Here is a 12,665-nt window from a genome sequence, read left to right on the forward strand (position 1 = left end):
AAATATATAAAATAAATATCAAAAATACAAGTCTTTGTTTTACTATGGTTGCAAATATCAAAAAATTTCTATATGTGACACAGCACCAGAGTTAAGTTAGGGTTTTTCAAAATGCTGACACTCCGAGCTCAAAAGTTTCGCCATCACTGGCCTAGGGGGTGAGGTGCTTCCCCTACAATGATCCCCTGCGAGGCATCTAGGGCTTTTCACCCTGGTGACCTTCAGTACCTGGCCCATCACCCTTGCTCTGTTCATTCTGTCTAACTGCTTACCACACTACTACTTAAGGCAGAAAGCAGTGACAAGTTTTATTTATTGAGGATCTACTATTTGGCTGATAGTAAACATACATTTACTCTCATCCTCGAAGCAAGCTAGTATTGTTATCCTCTTCCTGCTGATGAGAAAATGGAAACTCATGGAAGTCAAGGACATTATGTAAGGTCACATATATTTAAAAAATGCCTGGCCGGCGTGGCTCAGTGGTTGAGCATTGACCTAAGAACCAGGAGGCCACAGTCCCATTCCCAGTCAGGGTACATGCCTGTGTTGGGGGCTGGATCCCCAGTGTGGGGTGTGAGGAGGCAGCCAATCAAAGATTCTCTCTCATCATTGATGTTTCCATCTCTTTATCCCTCCCCCTTCCTCTCTCTTTCTCTCTAAAAAACAAACAAACAAAAAAACAATTAAAAACAAACTAAAAAGACTGGATCATGAAACTAAATCAACCTAGACTGAAAGCCCTTACTTCATCAAAAACAAGTTCTCTGTGTATGAATCATTTCAGGTTCTCACCTCAAAGCATGAAAAGAGTAAATTTGAACCTTTTTATAAACTTTATAATAAACTATTTTTGTTGTAGGTGGTGGGAGAGACACTAGGTGTCTGACTGGTGGGAGGGGTCAGACCAAACCTGGGTTCAGCAACCTCGGCACTTGGGTTCTGGCCAGGAAAGAATTCAGATCCAAGACCCAACCCAATAGAAAGAGAACATTTATTTGGTAAATTAGGGGGAGAAGTAGTAATTTCTAGAAGAAATGGGCTTAGGAAACAAGTTATAGAGGTAAAGGAGGCCCCTTAGAGCATGGGAGTAAGGAAGCTAATGGAAGCGTGCCTAGGGCAGGGAGGCAGAGGGGTCAGGGGAAAACACAGTTGTGCCTCCTGGAGGGAGAGCCACTGGATCTTCAATCCTAAGAGTTTTTAGGGTGGAGATTTTAGGGGAAGTCCCAGGGGAAGATCTTAATAGATTATTCAGCAGCTTTCCTCCTGTGTCCTTTCAGGGTTGTGGTCTCCACTGAGTGATTGATCAGCCCCAGGGCAGGGAGTCATTATTTATCGCAGCTGGTCCTGGCCTCAGCCATGGCTGGTTTTGTTGCCGTCTGGGCCTGGAGCTGAAATAGAGCTGGGGCCTGGAGCTGAAATAGAGCTGAGGCCTGGATGATATCTCTAGGGAGGAAAAGTCAGGCGGTCCAAACCTAATGACCAGTGATATGCTCGGTGCTAGGGGAGGAAAGGTCACCCTGAGGCGAGGCCTCACCCAACAATTGATTGGGCTTTCCATATTGAAGACCTTCTGTACCTGGCCCGTCATCCTTGCTCTGCTTATGCCTGTTTAATTGTCTACAACATTTATTTCCCTTAAGCATTCAGAAAAAGATAATAATTGGAGGGAAAAATGCTGTCACCCTGCTCACCAAATCTAGCAACTAATCCAAGCAATGCCACCGAGTGACAGTCACACTTCATCACCTGAGACTTTTTTTCTAGTAAAATGATTTCAAGAATAACTTTTAACTCACATCTCTTAATCTGCAACCTCTTATACATATTCTGATAAATATTAGACAAACTATGTTAAGCTTTGTACGATGCAGAATTTTATTATACTAAGCAGGCATGAAAGTTGAGAGCCCTGTAAATATTAATCACAGACTAATGAACAGTGGGAGATTTCTGAATATCAATCTGTACTGGAGGGAAATTTTGAATTAGAGACACCACTTCCTACCCAATAAATCAGTGGTGAAAAATTGAAGGCATTCTCATGCATCAGGTTATTAGCTAGATCTCCCGTCCTAAAGTAGCATGCAGTGCCTGTACCAAAGTAGATGTGATTTTATCACCCCACGTGTAGCTTTTGCATTTTTAACGGGACCATTTTTAAAATTTTAATTACCTCCAAAAGAAGCTGGATTGTATCACCACTTGAGTGCATTCTTTAGTATCAGAGTTAAAATAGTTCAAGAGTACTTAGAGCTTGTCTCCCTCATTCTTCCTCATTAGCATTCAAAAACCATTGCCCAAAGGGACTGGAAAACTCAAGGTGAAGAGGAGAACTGAAATGCCAAAACTTGATTGGCTTATGGCTTTTATTAAATGTGCATATTACTGCTTGTGCCTCTGAGCACATTTACAATGTATAACAGAAAAAAGACAATATATTTGATCATAATTCATAATTTCATAAATGATAGGCACAATCATATATCTACACACCTACATATTTGTAATGACTGTCCATTCATTGATGGGATAGCATTCATTTTCCATAGTCATATTAATACAAGTATGAGAGTAGATAATGATATTTAGGATTTTATATTTTTTGATGCTGACAAAAAGAATGGGATTCAGTTTTCAGTTTGAATTTTTTCTTAAATTCTTTAATATTTAGGTAGCATTTATAACCTTCAGTGTGCATTAATACTTCAATGGGAACATTTAGAAGTAATTGTTAATATGTTTCTTCATTCCATTGTCATCAGGACACAATTTTATCTTTAATACTTATGGTATGAGCTATGCTCACTGAAGACACACACAGTTATTAAAGACACAGGAAAAGAGTAAGTTCCAGATATAAGCCAGAAATAGTAAATGGCATTTTAAAATACTGCAAGTAAATATGGAAAAAGTAATAGTTACTAAATTAAGTAGTAGTATAGCATAATGCTATAATTAAGCATTAGTCACTAACAGTTTTCAATTTTTATCACTCAAAATTTCTACTCATTATAAGCAGGGGAATTATGTTGTTCTTCAATATATTCCCAGTGCTATGTGTTGAGCAGTTGCTCAGTACATATATGACATCTTAATAAAGGATCATTTTTTCAAAAAAATTAAATATATTTTTATATATTTTGAATATGATTAAAAAGTGCTTTACTCAATATTACTAATAAAAATAAAAGCCATTCACATTTCTAGTGGCCAATATGTAATTTGTATATAATATTGCATAGTAATTTCTATCTTATTTTATCTTATTTAACTTACTTATTTTTGGTAGGAAGCCACCAATGGTATAGGTAAGGGTTTCAAAATATGTTTACCCTTGCCATAGGGATTTTAATCATTTTCAGCCAGTATTCAGAAGAAACACTTGTAAAAGCATTAATGTAATTAAAGATGTCCTCAAAAACATTTTTAATTATTTAATTTTTAATTGAATTTAATAGAAAAATGCCCCAAATCTCCAAAGTTCATCATTGTTCAATATAAGACAACCAATACAATGCAGGGATATCATTAAAAACAATAACAATATAAACATGTCAAGGGTGAGAAATGTAACTAGTATTTAAAGTGTTAAGATCATAGAGGTAATCAAGGTGATTCTAAAATGTAATATACAGAAGTCTAATAGTTCTGTATCAAAAAATAATAAATCCACATCTATTAACATAGTCCTTTGAGGTTAATTAAAATGCAAAAGATACAGATAATTATTTAAATAGTTATGTGTCAGAGTTACTAGGAGATCATAAGGAGTAAATGAAGTGAGTGAAATAGACATATAGTCAAGCCTTTTATCGCAGTTAACCAAACTTGTTCAATATCAAAGGTCTAGAGACATACAAAATAACATTTACTTTTTTTAGCCTCTTTTGTTGCAATTAACTAGAGATACTACTTTTCATTATTTTGGTTTCTACAGCATGGATTATAATTGTTTGGCTGTAATGGCCTAGAGTAAGGAGGATGGAAGCACAATTTAAAGGTGAACTCGGAGACAATTAAGAAACAAATTGCTGCACAGCCTGGCAGTGAACACCTGGACTTGTGATGGCCCTTCCCACTGTCCACGGTGCGTCTTTTTATGGTAGCCAGTCTTCATTTTCCTGACTAACTTCAGTTTTTCTTTTTTCAGGTTTGGATTTATCCTTCATAAAGATGAAGCTGCGCTACAAAAAATTGACCTTGAGACCATGTCATACATCAAGACAATTAACTTGAAGAGTTATAAGTGTGTTCCTCAATCGCTGGCATATACACACCTGGGAGGATACTACTTCGTTGGCTGCAAGCCAGACAGCACCGGAGCAATTCCGCCGCAGCTCATAGTGGACAGTGTAACCGACTCAGTCATTGGATTCAACAGTGATGTGACGGGCACTCCCTATGTGTCTCCAGATGGACACTATCTTGTCAGCATTAATGACGTGAAAGGTCTTGTGAGGGTCCAGTACATTACCATCAGAGGCGAAATCCAGGAGGCTTTTGATATTCACACGAATCTGCACTTATCTGACCTGGCCTTTCAGCCGTCCTTTACGGAAGCCCATCAGTACAACATCTACGGGAGCTCCGGCACACAGACAGACGTCCTCTTTGTGGAGCTCTCCTCTGGAAAGGTCAAGATGATAAAGAGCCTTAAGGAGCCACTCAAGGCCGAAGAATGGCCCTGGAACCGGAAGAACAGGCAAATCCAGGACAGCGGCTTGTTTGGGCAATACCTGATGACACCTTCCAAGGACTCTCTCTTTATACTAGATGGACGACTCAATAAGCTAAACTGTGAGATCACTGAAGTTGGAAAAGGAAATACAGTTATTTGGGTTGGAGATGCCTAGGAGCCCTATTAGATAATTATTGAATGAAGAGTTTTCCAGTACATTGCACTTCAGTCATTGTTTAAATTTACAGTTTAATTTTTTCAAGTTTATCTCCTACTCATACTAAAGTTAACTTGATTGTCCCAAATAAAATGGATTTTTTTTTTTTTTGTCGGGGGATACACAATTAGTCATATCAGTTGATTAGAAATTTTTAACACATTATTTAATAAGAAAATATATTAATCACAAGACTCAAATCTATAATTATGTTTTAAGCCAAAAAAAATGGGAATTTAACTACTTAAAAAAATAACTCAACTGCAGGGAATTTCAGATGACTTTTAGCCCCATTTTATGTTAAGGGTGGTTTATCTATTGTTCTTCTGTCCTTTTTTGGTATGCTTATACCAGAAATAAAAGGTATTGGGGAAACTTAAAATTCTTAATTCAAAATACTCTGTCCCATTCACTGTTTAAAATCTTTTGTGCCTTGAGGGAATGTCACAAGAGGGAAAGGAAGGGTAAAAGCTGCATACGGAACACTCATCACTATAAATCTCTTGTCATTAAAAGAGAAATGTTTAACATCTCTTGCACTAAATTCTGCTTTCAGTTATTTGTTTAATGGAATTTCATTTGGAGGCAAAAGTCAGCCTTAGGTTCTATACAGGTGACAAAACTCTATTTGACACTCACTGTATTATCTGCAGCTTGCTATGGAAAATGGGGAAGGAAGGAGGGAAAAAAAATCATTATGGTAAAATGTTTGCAATGTATTCTCTACTCATCTTGCTTTCAATTACTAGAGTGCATTATGTTCACAGTGCAAGTTTGTCTGGGATGTCAACTGCTTACAAACGTTTATTAATAGTAACATAGATTTTTTTTTTCATGTAGTCCAGTGTTGCATCAGCAGGAGCTCTCATTTCTTAAAGAAGAAGCATTATTTTTGTCTGCTTAGAGTAAAACATATGTAGGAAAATTAACACCAGAGAGTAAAAAGCTGGCTAGAGAACTGATGAATATTAGTGTTTTAGGAGAATTAGTTTAAAAATTGGAAATGAGGGGATAACTCCACAGTGGTGAGTAAAAATGTATGTCACCATTGCCTTTACTATTTACATATAACCCATCAAAAAAACTTCATTCTTTAACAACTTTCCTAAGTGACTTCTGTTAAACTCCTACGTCATCCTTAAATGACCCACTCACTAATTCTATGCTGTAGTTCAAAACCTAACTAATCTTATTTGAGGCACTGCATAGAAGTAAAAAAATAAAAATAAAAAATGCATTTTTAAAGGTATAAATAAGGCCAGTGGAAGTGGATTAAAACTAGAGAGTTGGTTTATTGAAATAAGCAGATCATTATCTAGGCTTAAAGTAATAGCTTACATGTTTTGAGAACCTTTTACTTACTTTTGCTTTGTTGCTGCTAAAAATGCTAATGGGCTGTTGAAATGACCTCCATATACTGAAGGTAATCCAATAAGGTCTTTTTTAAATACAAATTTTACTCAAGTTTAAATTGTGTAAAACTGCTTAGAAACCTGAAATTTTATATATAGTGTGTAATATCTTATGTGTATATAGCATCCTGAACTGTGTGATACAGTAGATTTCTTCTTAGCTTAAGGAAACATTATGGGAGGTAGATTTAATAAACAACAAAATCAGCTTATGTTTCTACTTATCTGCTTTCCTTTCTAGCAATTTCCTCCCTTGTGAACCTGAACCATATTAAGTGTCTGTTCCTAATGATTTAATGTAAGTCTGTCTCACCCATCCTCCTTTGGTAGCTTACACCATGTGGATGCTCCATCTGTAGACATTGCTTGATAAAAGGAGAATAAACTTCTTACCTTTTAAACTTTGAGAGTTCAGTCAATGCTTTCATGTGCATACCAATGTTTTGTGTGTTCTCCCATTGCTTCAAACACATGCTGGTGCTCCCCATTATTTTGAAAGTGATGGGATGGAGTAGAAAGCATGTGAAGTGAGATCAAATAAGAAAAGACAATTTAGTTTGCCTTTTTATAAACAATTCTAAGTTGCAATTTCTCTTCATATTCAATGTTTAAAGCAAGGAATTTATCATTTTTCAAGTCTCTATTTCTTTAGAATCCCTTCGTGTGTATTAAAGTGATGAGTATCAGAATGGAATATCAAAAGGAAACTCAAAGGAAAATCTTTTCCTTTCCATATCGTTATACCATTAAACAAACAAATATTGAGTCATTTTTTTAAAAACATTGTAATAAAACACTGACATTTGTGATTCTTTGAAAAAAGCAGATGCAGTGTTATAATATTTTCTGAGGTAGACATTTCCTTTTTTGAGAATGAAGGGAAAGAGAGTAAAAGTTACCATGCAGGGCAACAGCATTATTTTATTCACATCCTGGTAAACGTGTATTGCAAATAATGCTTTCAGCAATAATGTGTAAAAGCTTAGAAAAACTATAATAAAATAATGACATAACTTCTCTATAAAGAAAGTCTAACATCAAAGAGTACATTTTTAATGACCACTCTTTTTAAAAGAGTAAAGTGATAGCAAAAAGTGGTTTTTTTCCCTATAAAATTATCTGGTGATAATTGTGTGATAGAAATGAAGGTCATTAAATGAGAAAAAAAAGTGTAAAACCAAGAATGGGAATAAGATGTGGTATAGTCCTAGAACAAAGTGACAGGAGGAAGTAAATATTTATGTAAAGAAGACGATATAAATAAAGCAAGAAAAGTAGGTTCTGAACAGCTTTTGGAGGAAGTGAAGGAGGGAAGTAAAGAGTGAAACCAATTTAAATAATTTGGACATAATCCAGACAATAGGGACTCAACAATAAAGAAAAGGAAATGGCAATGAAAACACTTTTAAAATTTATTATTTTAAAATATGTTTTTGTTTATTTTTTTTAAGATAGAGAGGAAGGAAGAGGGATAGAGAGATGGAGACATTGTTGAGAGAGGAACATCATGGATCGGCTGGCTCTTGCACACCCCCTACTGGGGATTGAGCCAGTAACCTAGTCATGTGCCCCTACCAGGAAATGACCAGGAACCTCTTGGTTCCTGTGTCTACAGCACTAAGCCACACAGGCCGAACAAGTTTATTATCTTTTAATGGAATGAAAATTTGACAGGAGAAATGGGGGATTAGAGGACAAGGTATCAGTTGGGAAGCTATTGCAGCAATGTAATGGAGGTCTTTAAGGCAATTACATTGAAAGTATATATTATAAAATGGGCATGTTAAAGAATCATACTTGAAATGAAAAATAAGTATGGATCATAAAAAAAGACAGACAAGAAAGGTCTCAAACATAAAATTATTAACAGAAATAAGAAACCCAGAAAGGAGAAACAGATTTAGGTGAGAGAAAGGTTTAAGTAGCTCTGGCCAGTGTTGCTTAGCAGGTTGAGCATAGTTCCATGCACCCATACTGGTTGAATTTCCAACCAGGAGGCAGCCAATCAGTGGTTCTCTCTCATCATTGATGTTTCTATCTCTCCTTCTCCCTTCCTCTCTGAAGTCAATAAAAAATATATTTTTTTTAAAAAAGTTCTTCACAGGGTTTCAATTGGAGTGTCGTCCCATAAACCAAAAGGTTGTGGCTTTGATTCCCTGTCAGGGCACATACCTAGATAGAAGGTTCAATCCTTTTCCAGCACATGTGGAAGGTAACCAATCCAAGTTTCTCTCCTCAGACTGATGTTTCTCTTATTCTCTTTCACCCTTTCTCTAAAATCAATAAAAACATATTCACGGGTGAGGATTAAAAAAAAATTTTATAGATGAAACTGTACATTCAATCATATCTGACAACATATGTAAATTTTTAATGTGAGAAAAATATTAAGAACAATATTGTCATCACATAAATCAATACAACTCTATTGTAAGATGACAATGTACAACCCAACATTATAACATTAAGAACTCAAAAAGGTCTGCTTGTAATTTCCCTTGTCATACATATATTTACCATTTAGCTGTTTTTATATGAATGGGTAATGGGAACAAAAACAGCACCTATTGAAAGTCTATTTCTTCCAAACATTTACCTCTCCTGGGAACTTCATACACAGAGACATGTTCTGAAAGTCATGCTAGATAAATTCTCTTGTGCAATCTTAAAGCATTGCAACTTTTCTCATCTTCCCAGAAGACCAAATCTTAACCTGATCATGTTAGCATATTTTTGTTTGCTTGCAAATAATACAACACATAATCCTATTAGTAAATGGAAAAGTGCTTTGCTTTCCAGTGGTAGTCCTCAGAAAATGTACCTCTCTCTGTGATATTGAGTGGGCACTGCACAGCTATTTTACAGTAATTTACAGCTACAGTTGGTGAATTAGAAAAGTTTTAACCTTTGTTATTTTATAGTAGAGGCCCAGTGAATGAACTTGTGCACTGGTGGGGTCCAGCCATCCCACCCCGATGGGGGCAGGGGCAATTGGGAATAGGGCTGGCTGGGGGAGGGGCCCTGGGCAGTTGGCGGGCCCCGCCCCTGGTTGAACTCCGGTCAAACTCCCAGTTGAGGGGACAATTTTCATATTACTTTTATTACATAGGATTAGAGTTCAGGAATGGTAAAATGTCAATACGTTTATCTACTTTTATTAATACTGATTTTCACAATTTTATTGCTATCTAATATGCTATGTAATTTATTGTGCATTTGTTTATTATCTGCATAACCCCATCTAACACATGCACATTATGCAGCCCAAGGAGAACAGGGGTTTTTCTGTTTTGTTTATACATCTAGAGAGGGCTTGTTATGTACTAGGCACATACTAAGCAGTCAGTAAATGTGTGAGATGATTAAAGTACCATTTCAATTGAACTCACACTATTATTTAGTCTCTACAGAATATATGTTTAACTTTTTGAGAATCTCAAATAACTATGGCAAAAATATGTGCTTTGAATGTTATTAAACTGTGATAATTAAACGTAGCATCATTTGGCCAGGTGTTTTATATTTAATAATCTCCAATTCTCTATTGTATTAAAGCTAATAGACATATAATGAACAGTTGGATAGATGATGTCTTTTTAAACATTTGCCATCTCAAATTAAATGCAATTGCTTATGTAAACATGATGTTTGTTTTGTGGAAGATTAATCCCTTTCATATATTATTAAATTCTAAATTAATATATATCATCTTTTAGTTATTTATAGAAGCATATAATCCTTTATATATTAGCCTTGCCTCAAGAAGCATGCACATATGAAATAAAAATATAGTATCCTACAAAAATATCAGTAAATTTTGAAATAAAAATTTGTATTTCTGATTTGAGATTAATTCAAGTCAAAAGTTTACCATTAATTGTTGAAATTAACAAAAATTATATTTAAACTTCTATTAATTGTTTAATGAATTTATGTTTTCCTCAACATGCAACATCATATAACTTGCTTTTGATTTCTCTTACTCTTATGTATTGTGCATAAAACTTTTCATTGTTATCCAACTATAGTCAACCTCTTATTCCATTATTAGTGCAGTTTCTATTTTTTGCTATATATATCATTAGTTATGAATATTTGGACTTAGTACCACCATCCAAAAAAATTATACTGTTTGCAAAAAATCAAATGATAATAAGAAAATGTACTTCTTATACTCAAAGTGCTGAGGTATGTTATTTAGAAACTGTATTTTTGAATTGTCCCTGGTTTTTATAAAAACCAAGCAAAAATATGTCCAAGTCTAAGAGAAACACACATAACACTGAGGGTTGTGAGAGAAGTGATATTAAGGGAGGTACAAGAATTTGTCTAAAGTATGAAAAGCAGAGGGGACTGGGTGCCGCCATCTTTGAGGGAGGGGGCAGCACTTAGCATATTCCCTCCTTATTGGCTGTGGGCTCTGCCATCTTTGAGGGTGGGGCAGTCAATTAGCATATTCCCTCTTTATTAGATAGGATATTGATGTCTGCCTGTACTCTCTGGTGCACAATTTATCCTCATCTCAGTTGCTTCTTATAGTAATACTTTCCAACACAAACCAAATCAGGTTGTAGCCAGAGGGACTAGAAAACAAGCCTCTCTCCTCAGGTGGCAGCTGTGCTCAACTAGAAGCAGTGCTTTTGCAAGCCGATTGATTGAATCATGGAGGTGTCAATGCACTTTCTCTCACTGAGCCACCATCTTCTGAGAAGCTGACAGGTACTGGGTATCAACAAACTGACAAGACAGATTTTGGGTGCAGACTCTAAGTGATGCAATTATAGAAAGGACAACGCTGAAAAAAATCAAATTAGTGTCAATGCTATGGTTCCTTCACACTAGAGGAGCAATTGCTTAACCTGACCCGTTTTACAGGAGATTTAACAAAGTAACAACACTGGCATTCTCAGCTTGCGGAGATTAAGACGGGCTTTATTTGATATGGCAGGATGTCTGCTTACCTGAGAAACTTCCTTGGGATTAAGTTCAATAAATTAATAAAGGCGTGCTGACTCTGAGTCAGATACTGCTACCAGGAACCAAAGGTGAATGAGATTCTATCACTGTCCATAAGCCGTTTCCAGCTCAGTGAGGAACAAAGAACCCCCCCCCACCACCACCTCCCCAAAAAAATATTTTGAAGTTGTTGTTTGGCAACTTTTAAACTTTGTCAATTGACCACTTGCATTTGCGTTTTGCAGCACTGCTAGTTTGGGCACTGGCTAACAGCGTGTTATATGAGTGTGCTGTTATTGTGCTTTACATACTAACATAGCTTCTTTCCCCAAATGGGTATTTCTTTTAGGAAAAATGGGCATTGCTTATATGAGCAACCTGACTATTTTAGCAGAAGAGTTCTCTCTGTCCCTGGCTACATTCATCTACCAGTCTTCAAATTCTGCTTGTTCTATGCTACTTGTATTCTTTCATTCACTCATTTATGAAATATTTATGAAGTGCTAACTACTGCTAGACTCTGCTCCAGGTGTTGGTTATACGTGACCAAGACAGGTGAAGACTGAAGACTTCCAGACCAGGTTTGCTTTCCAGTGGGTCGGGGTGGGGAGTCGGGGGGGGCAGCATTTTCCTCTCTCTAAACTCTTTACCTCCTTTCTCTGTGCCTCTGCTATTCTCGGTGGCTTCAAAATAGGCTTTGGCCAATTTCCCTTTTTATTCTCTGGGCTTTGTTATTTATTCCTTTCCAAGGGATTCCATCACCTTCCATTTTAATCACTGCAATTCTCAATCACATAAATCTTCGGGGAAAGGGATGTAAGTCGAGAGACACACATGTACACAAACATATCGATGTTAATTTAAAACATAGTTAGAGGAGGCATGGAATTCCATAAGGCTAACCTGGGAACTGTTATCCATAGTTACTAATGGCCTTTTTACCAAGCATGGCACGCTGCCCTCAATGCAACTTAAATCACTGAACATCTAAGTGCAATTGCCATATTTTATTCATTAGAATCATTAAACAGGAATATGACTTCCCACCCTATACTTATTTTTATTATTATTATTATTTTTACAAATAATGGTACATATGAGCCACTGTAAATAATTTGATCATGTTGTCACCAGAGAAGAGCTTCTTACTCTCCCTCAAGATACAAATCAAAAGAGAAGGGGGAAAAAAGGAGGCAAAACAGATTCAGAAGAAGAGGTTTCCTGAAAAGCAGGTGGAGGAAAGGTGACAGGTGCCTGGTGCACGGAGGGAGCACACGCTAATGAAGAGTATGCGTGTCTCCAAACTGCCGCGGGCCGGGCTGTGACGTGGGGCTGGGTTCTCCACGCAGCCGCAGAGTAGATGCCTTTGCTTCCCAGGCTCTTGCCCTGGGCTGATTGG

At 36.5% G+C, this 12,665-nt stretch overlaps 1 protein-coding gene across 1 annotated transcript in view; it reads left to right on the forward strand.

Moving 5' to 3' along the window:
* FSTL5 (follistatin like 5) overlaps positions 1 to 5,576 on the forward strand; it is a 602,839-nt gene extending 597,263 nt beyond the window's left edge. The window contains exon 16 of the mRNA XM_036315585.1: positions 4,154 to 5,576. Coding sequence (XP_036171478.1) covers positions 4,154 to 4,856 — 703 coding nt within the window. The 3' untranslated portion in view covers positions 4,857 to 5,576. The remainder of the gene's footprint in view (positions 1 to 4,153) is intronic.
* Positions 5,577 to 12,665: the final 7,089 nt, after the last annotated feature.

Source organism: Myotis myotis, unplaced genomic scaffold, assembly GCF_014108235.1.
Source record: "Myotis myotis isolate mMyoMyo1 unplaced genomic scaffold, mMyoMyo1.p scaffold_m19_p_6, whole genome shotgun sequence".
Classification (NCBI taxonomy): Eukaryota; Metazoa; Chordata; class Mammalia; order Chiroptera; family Vespertilionidae; genus Myotis; species Myotis myotis.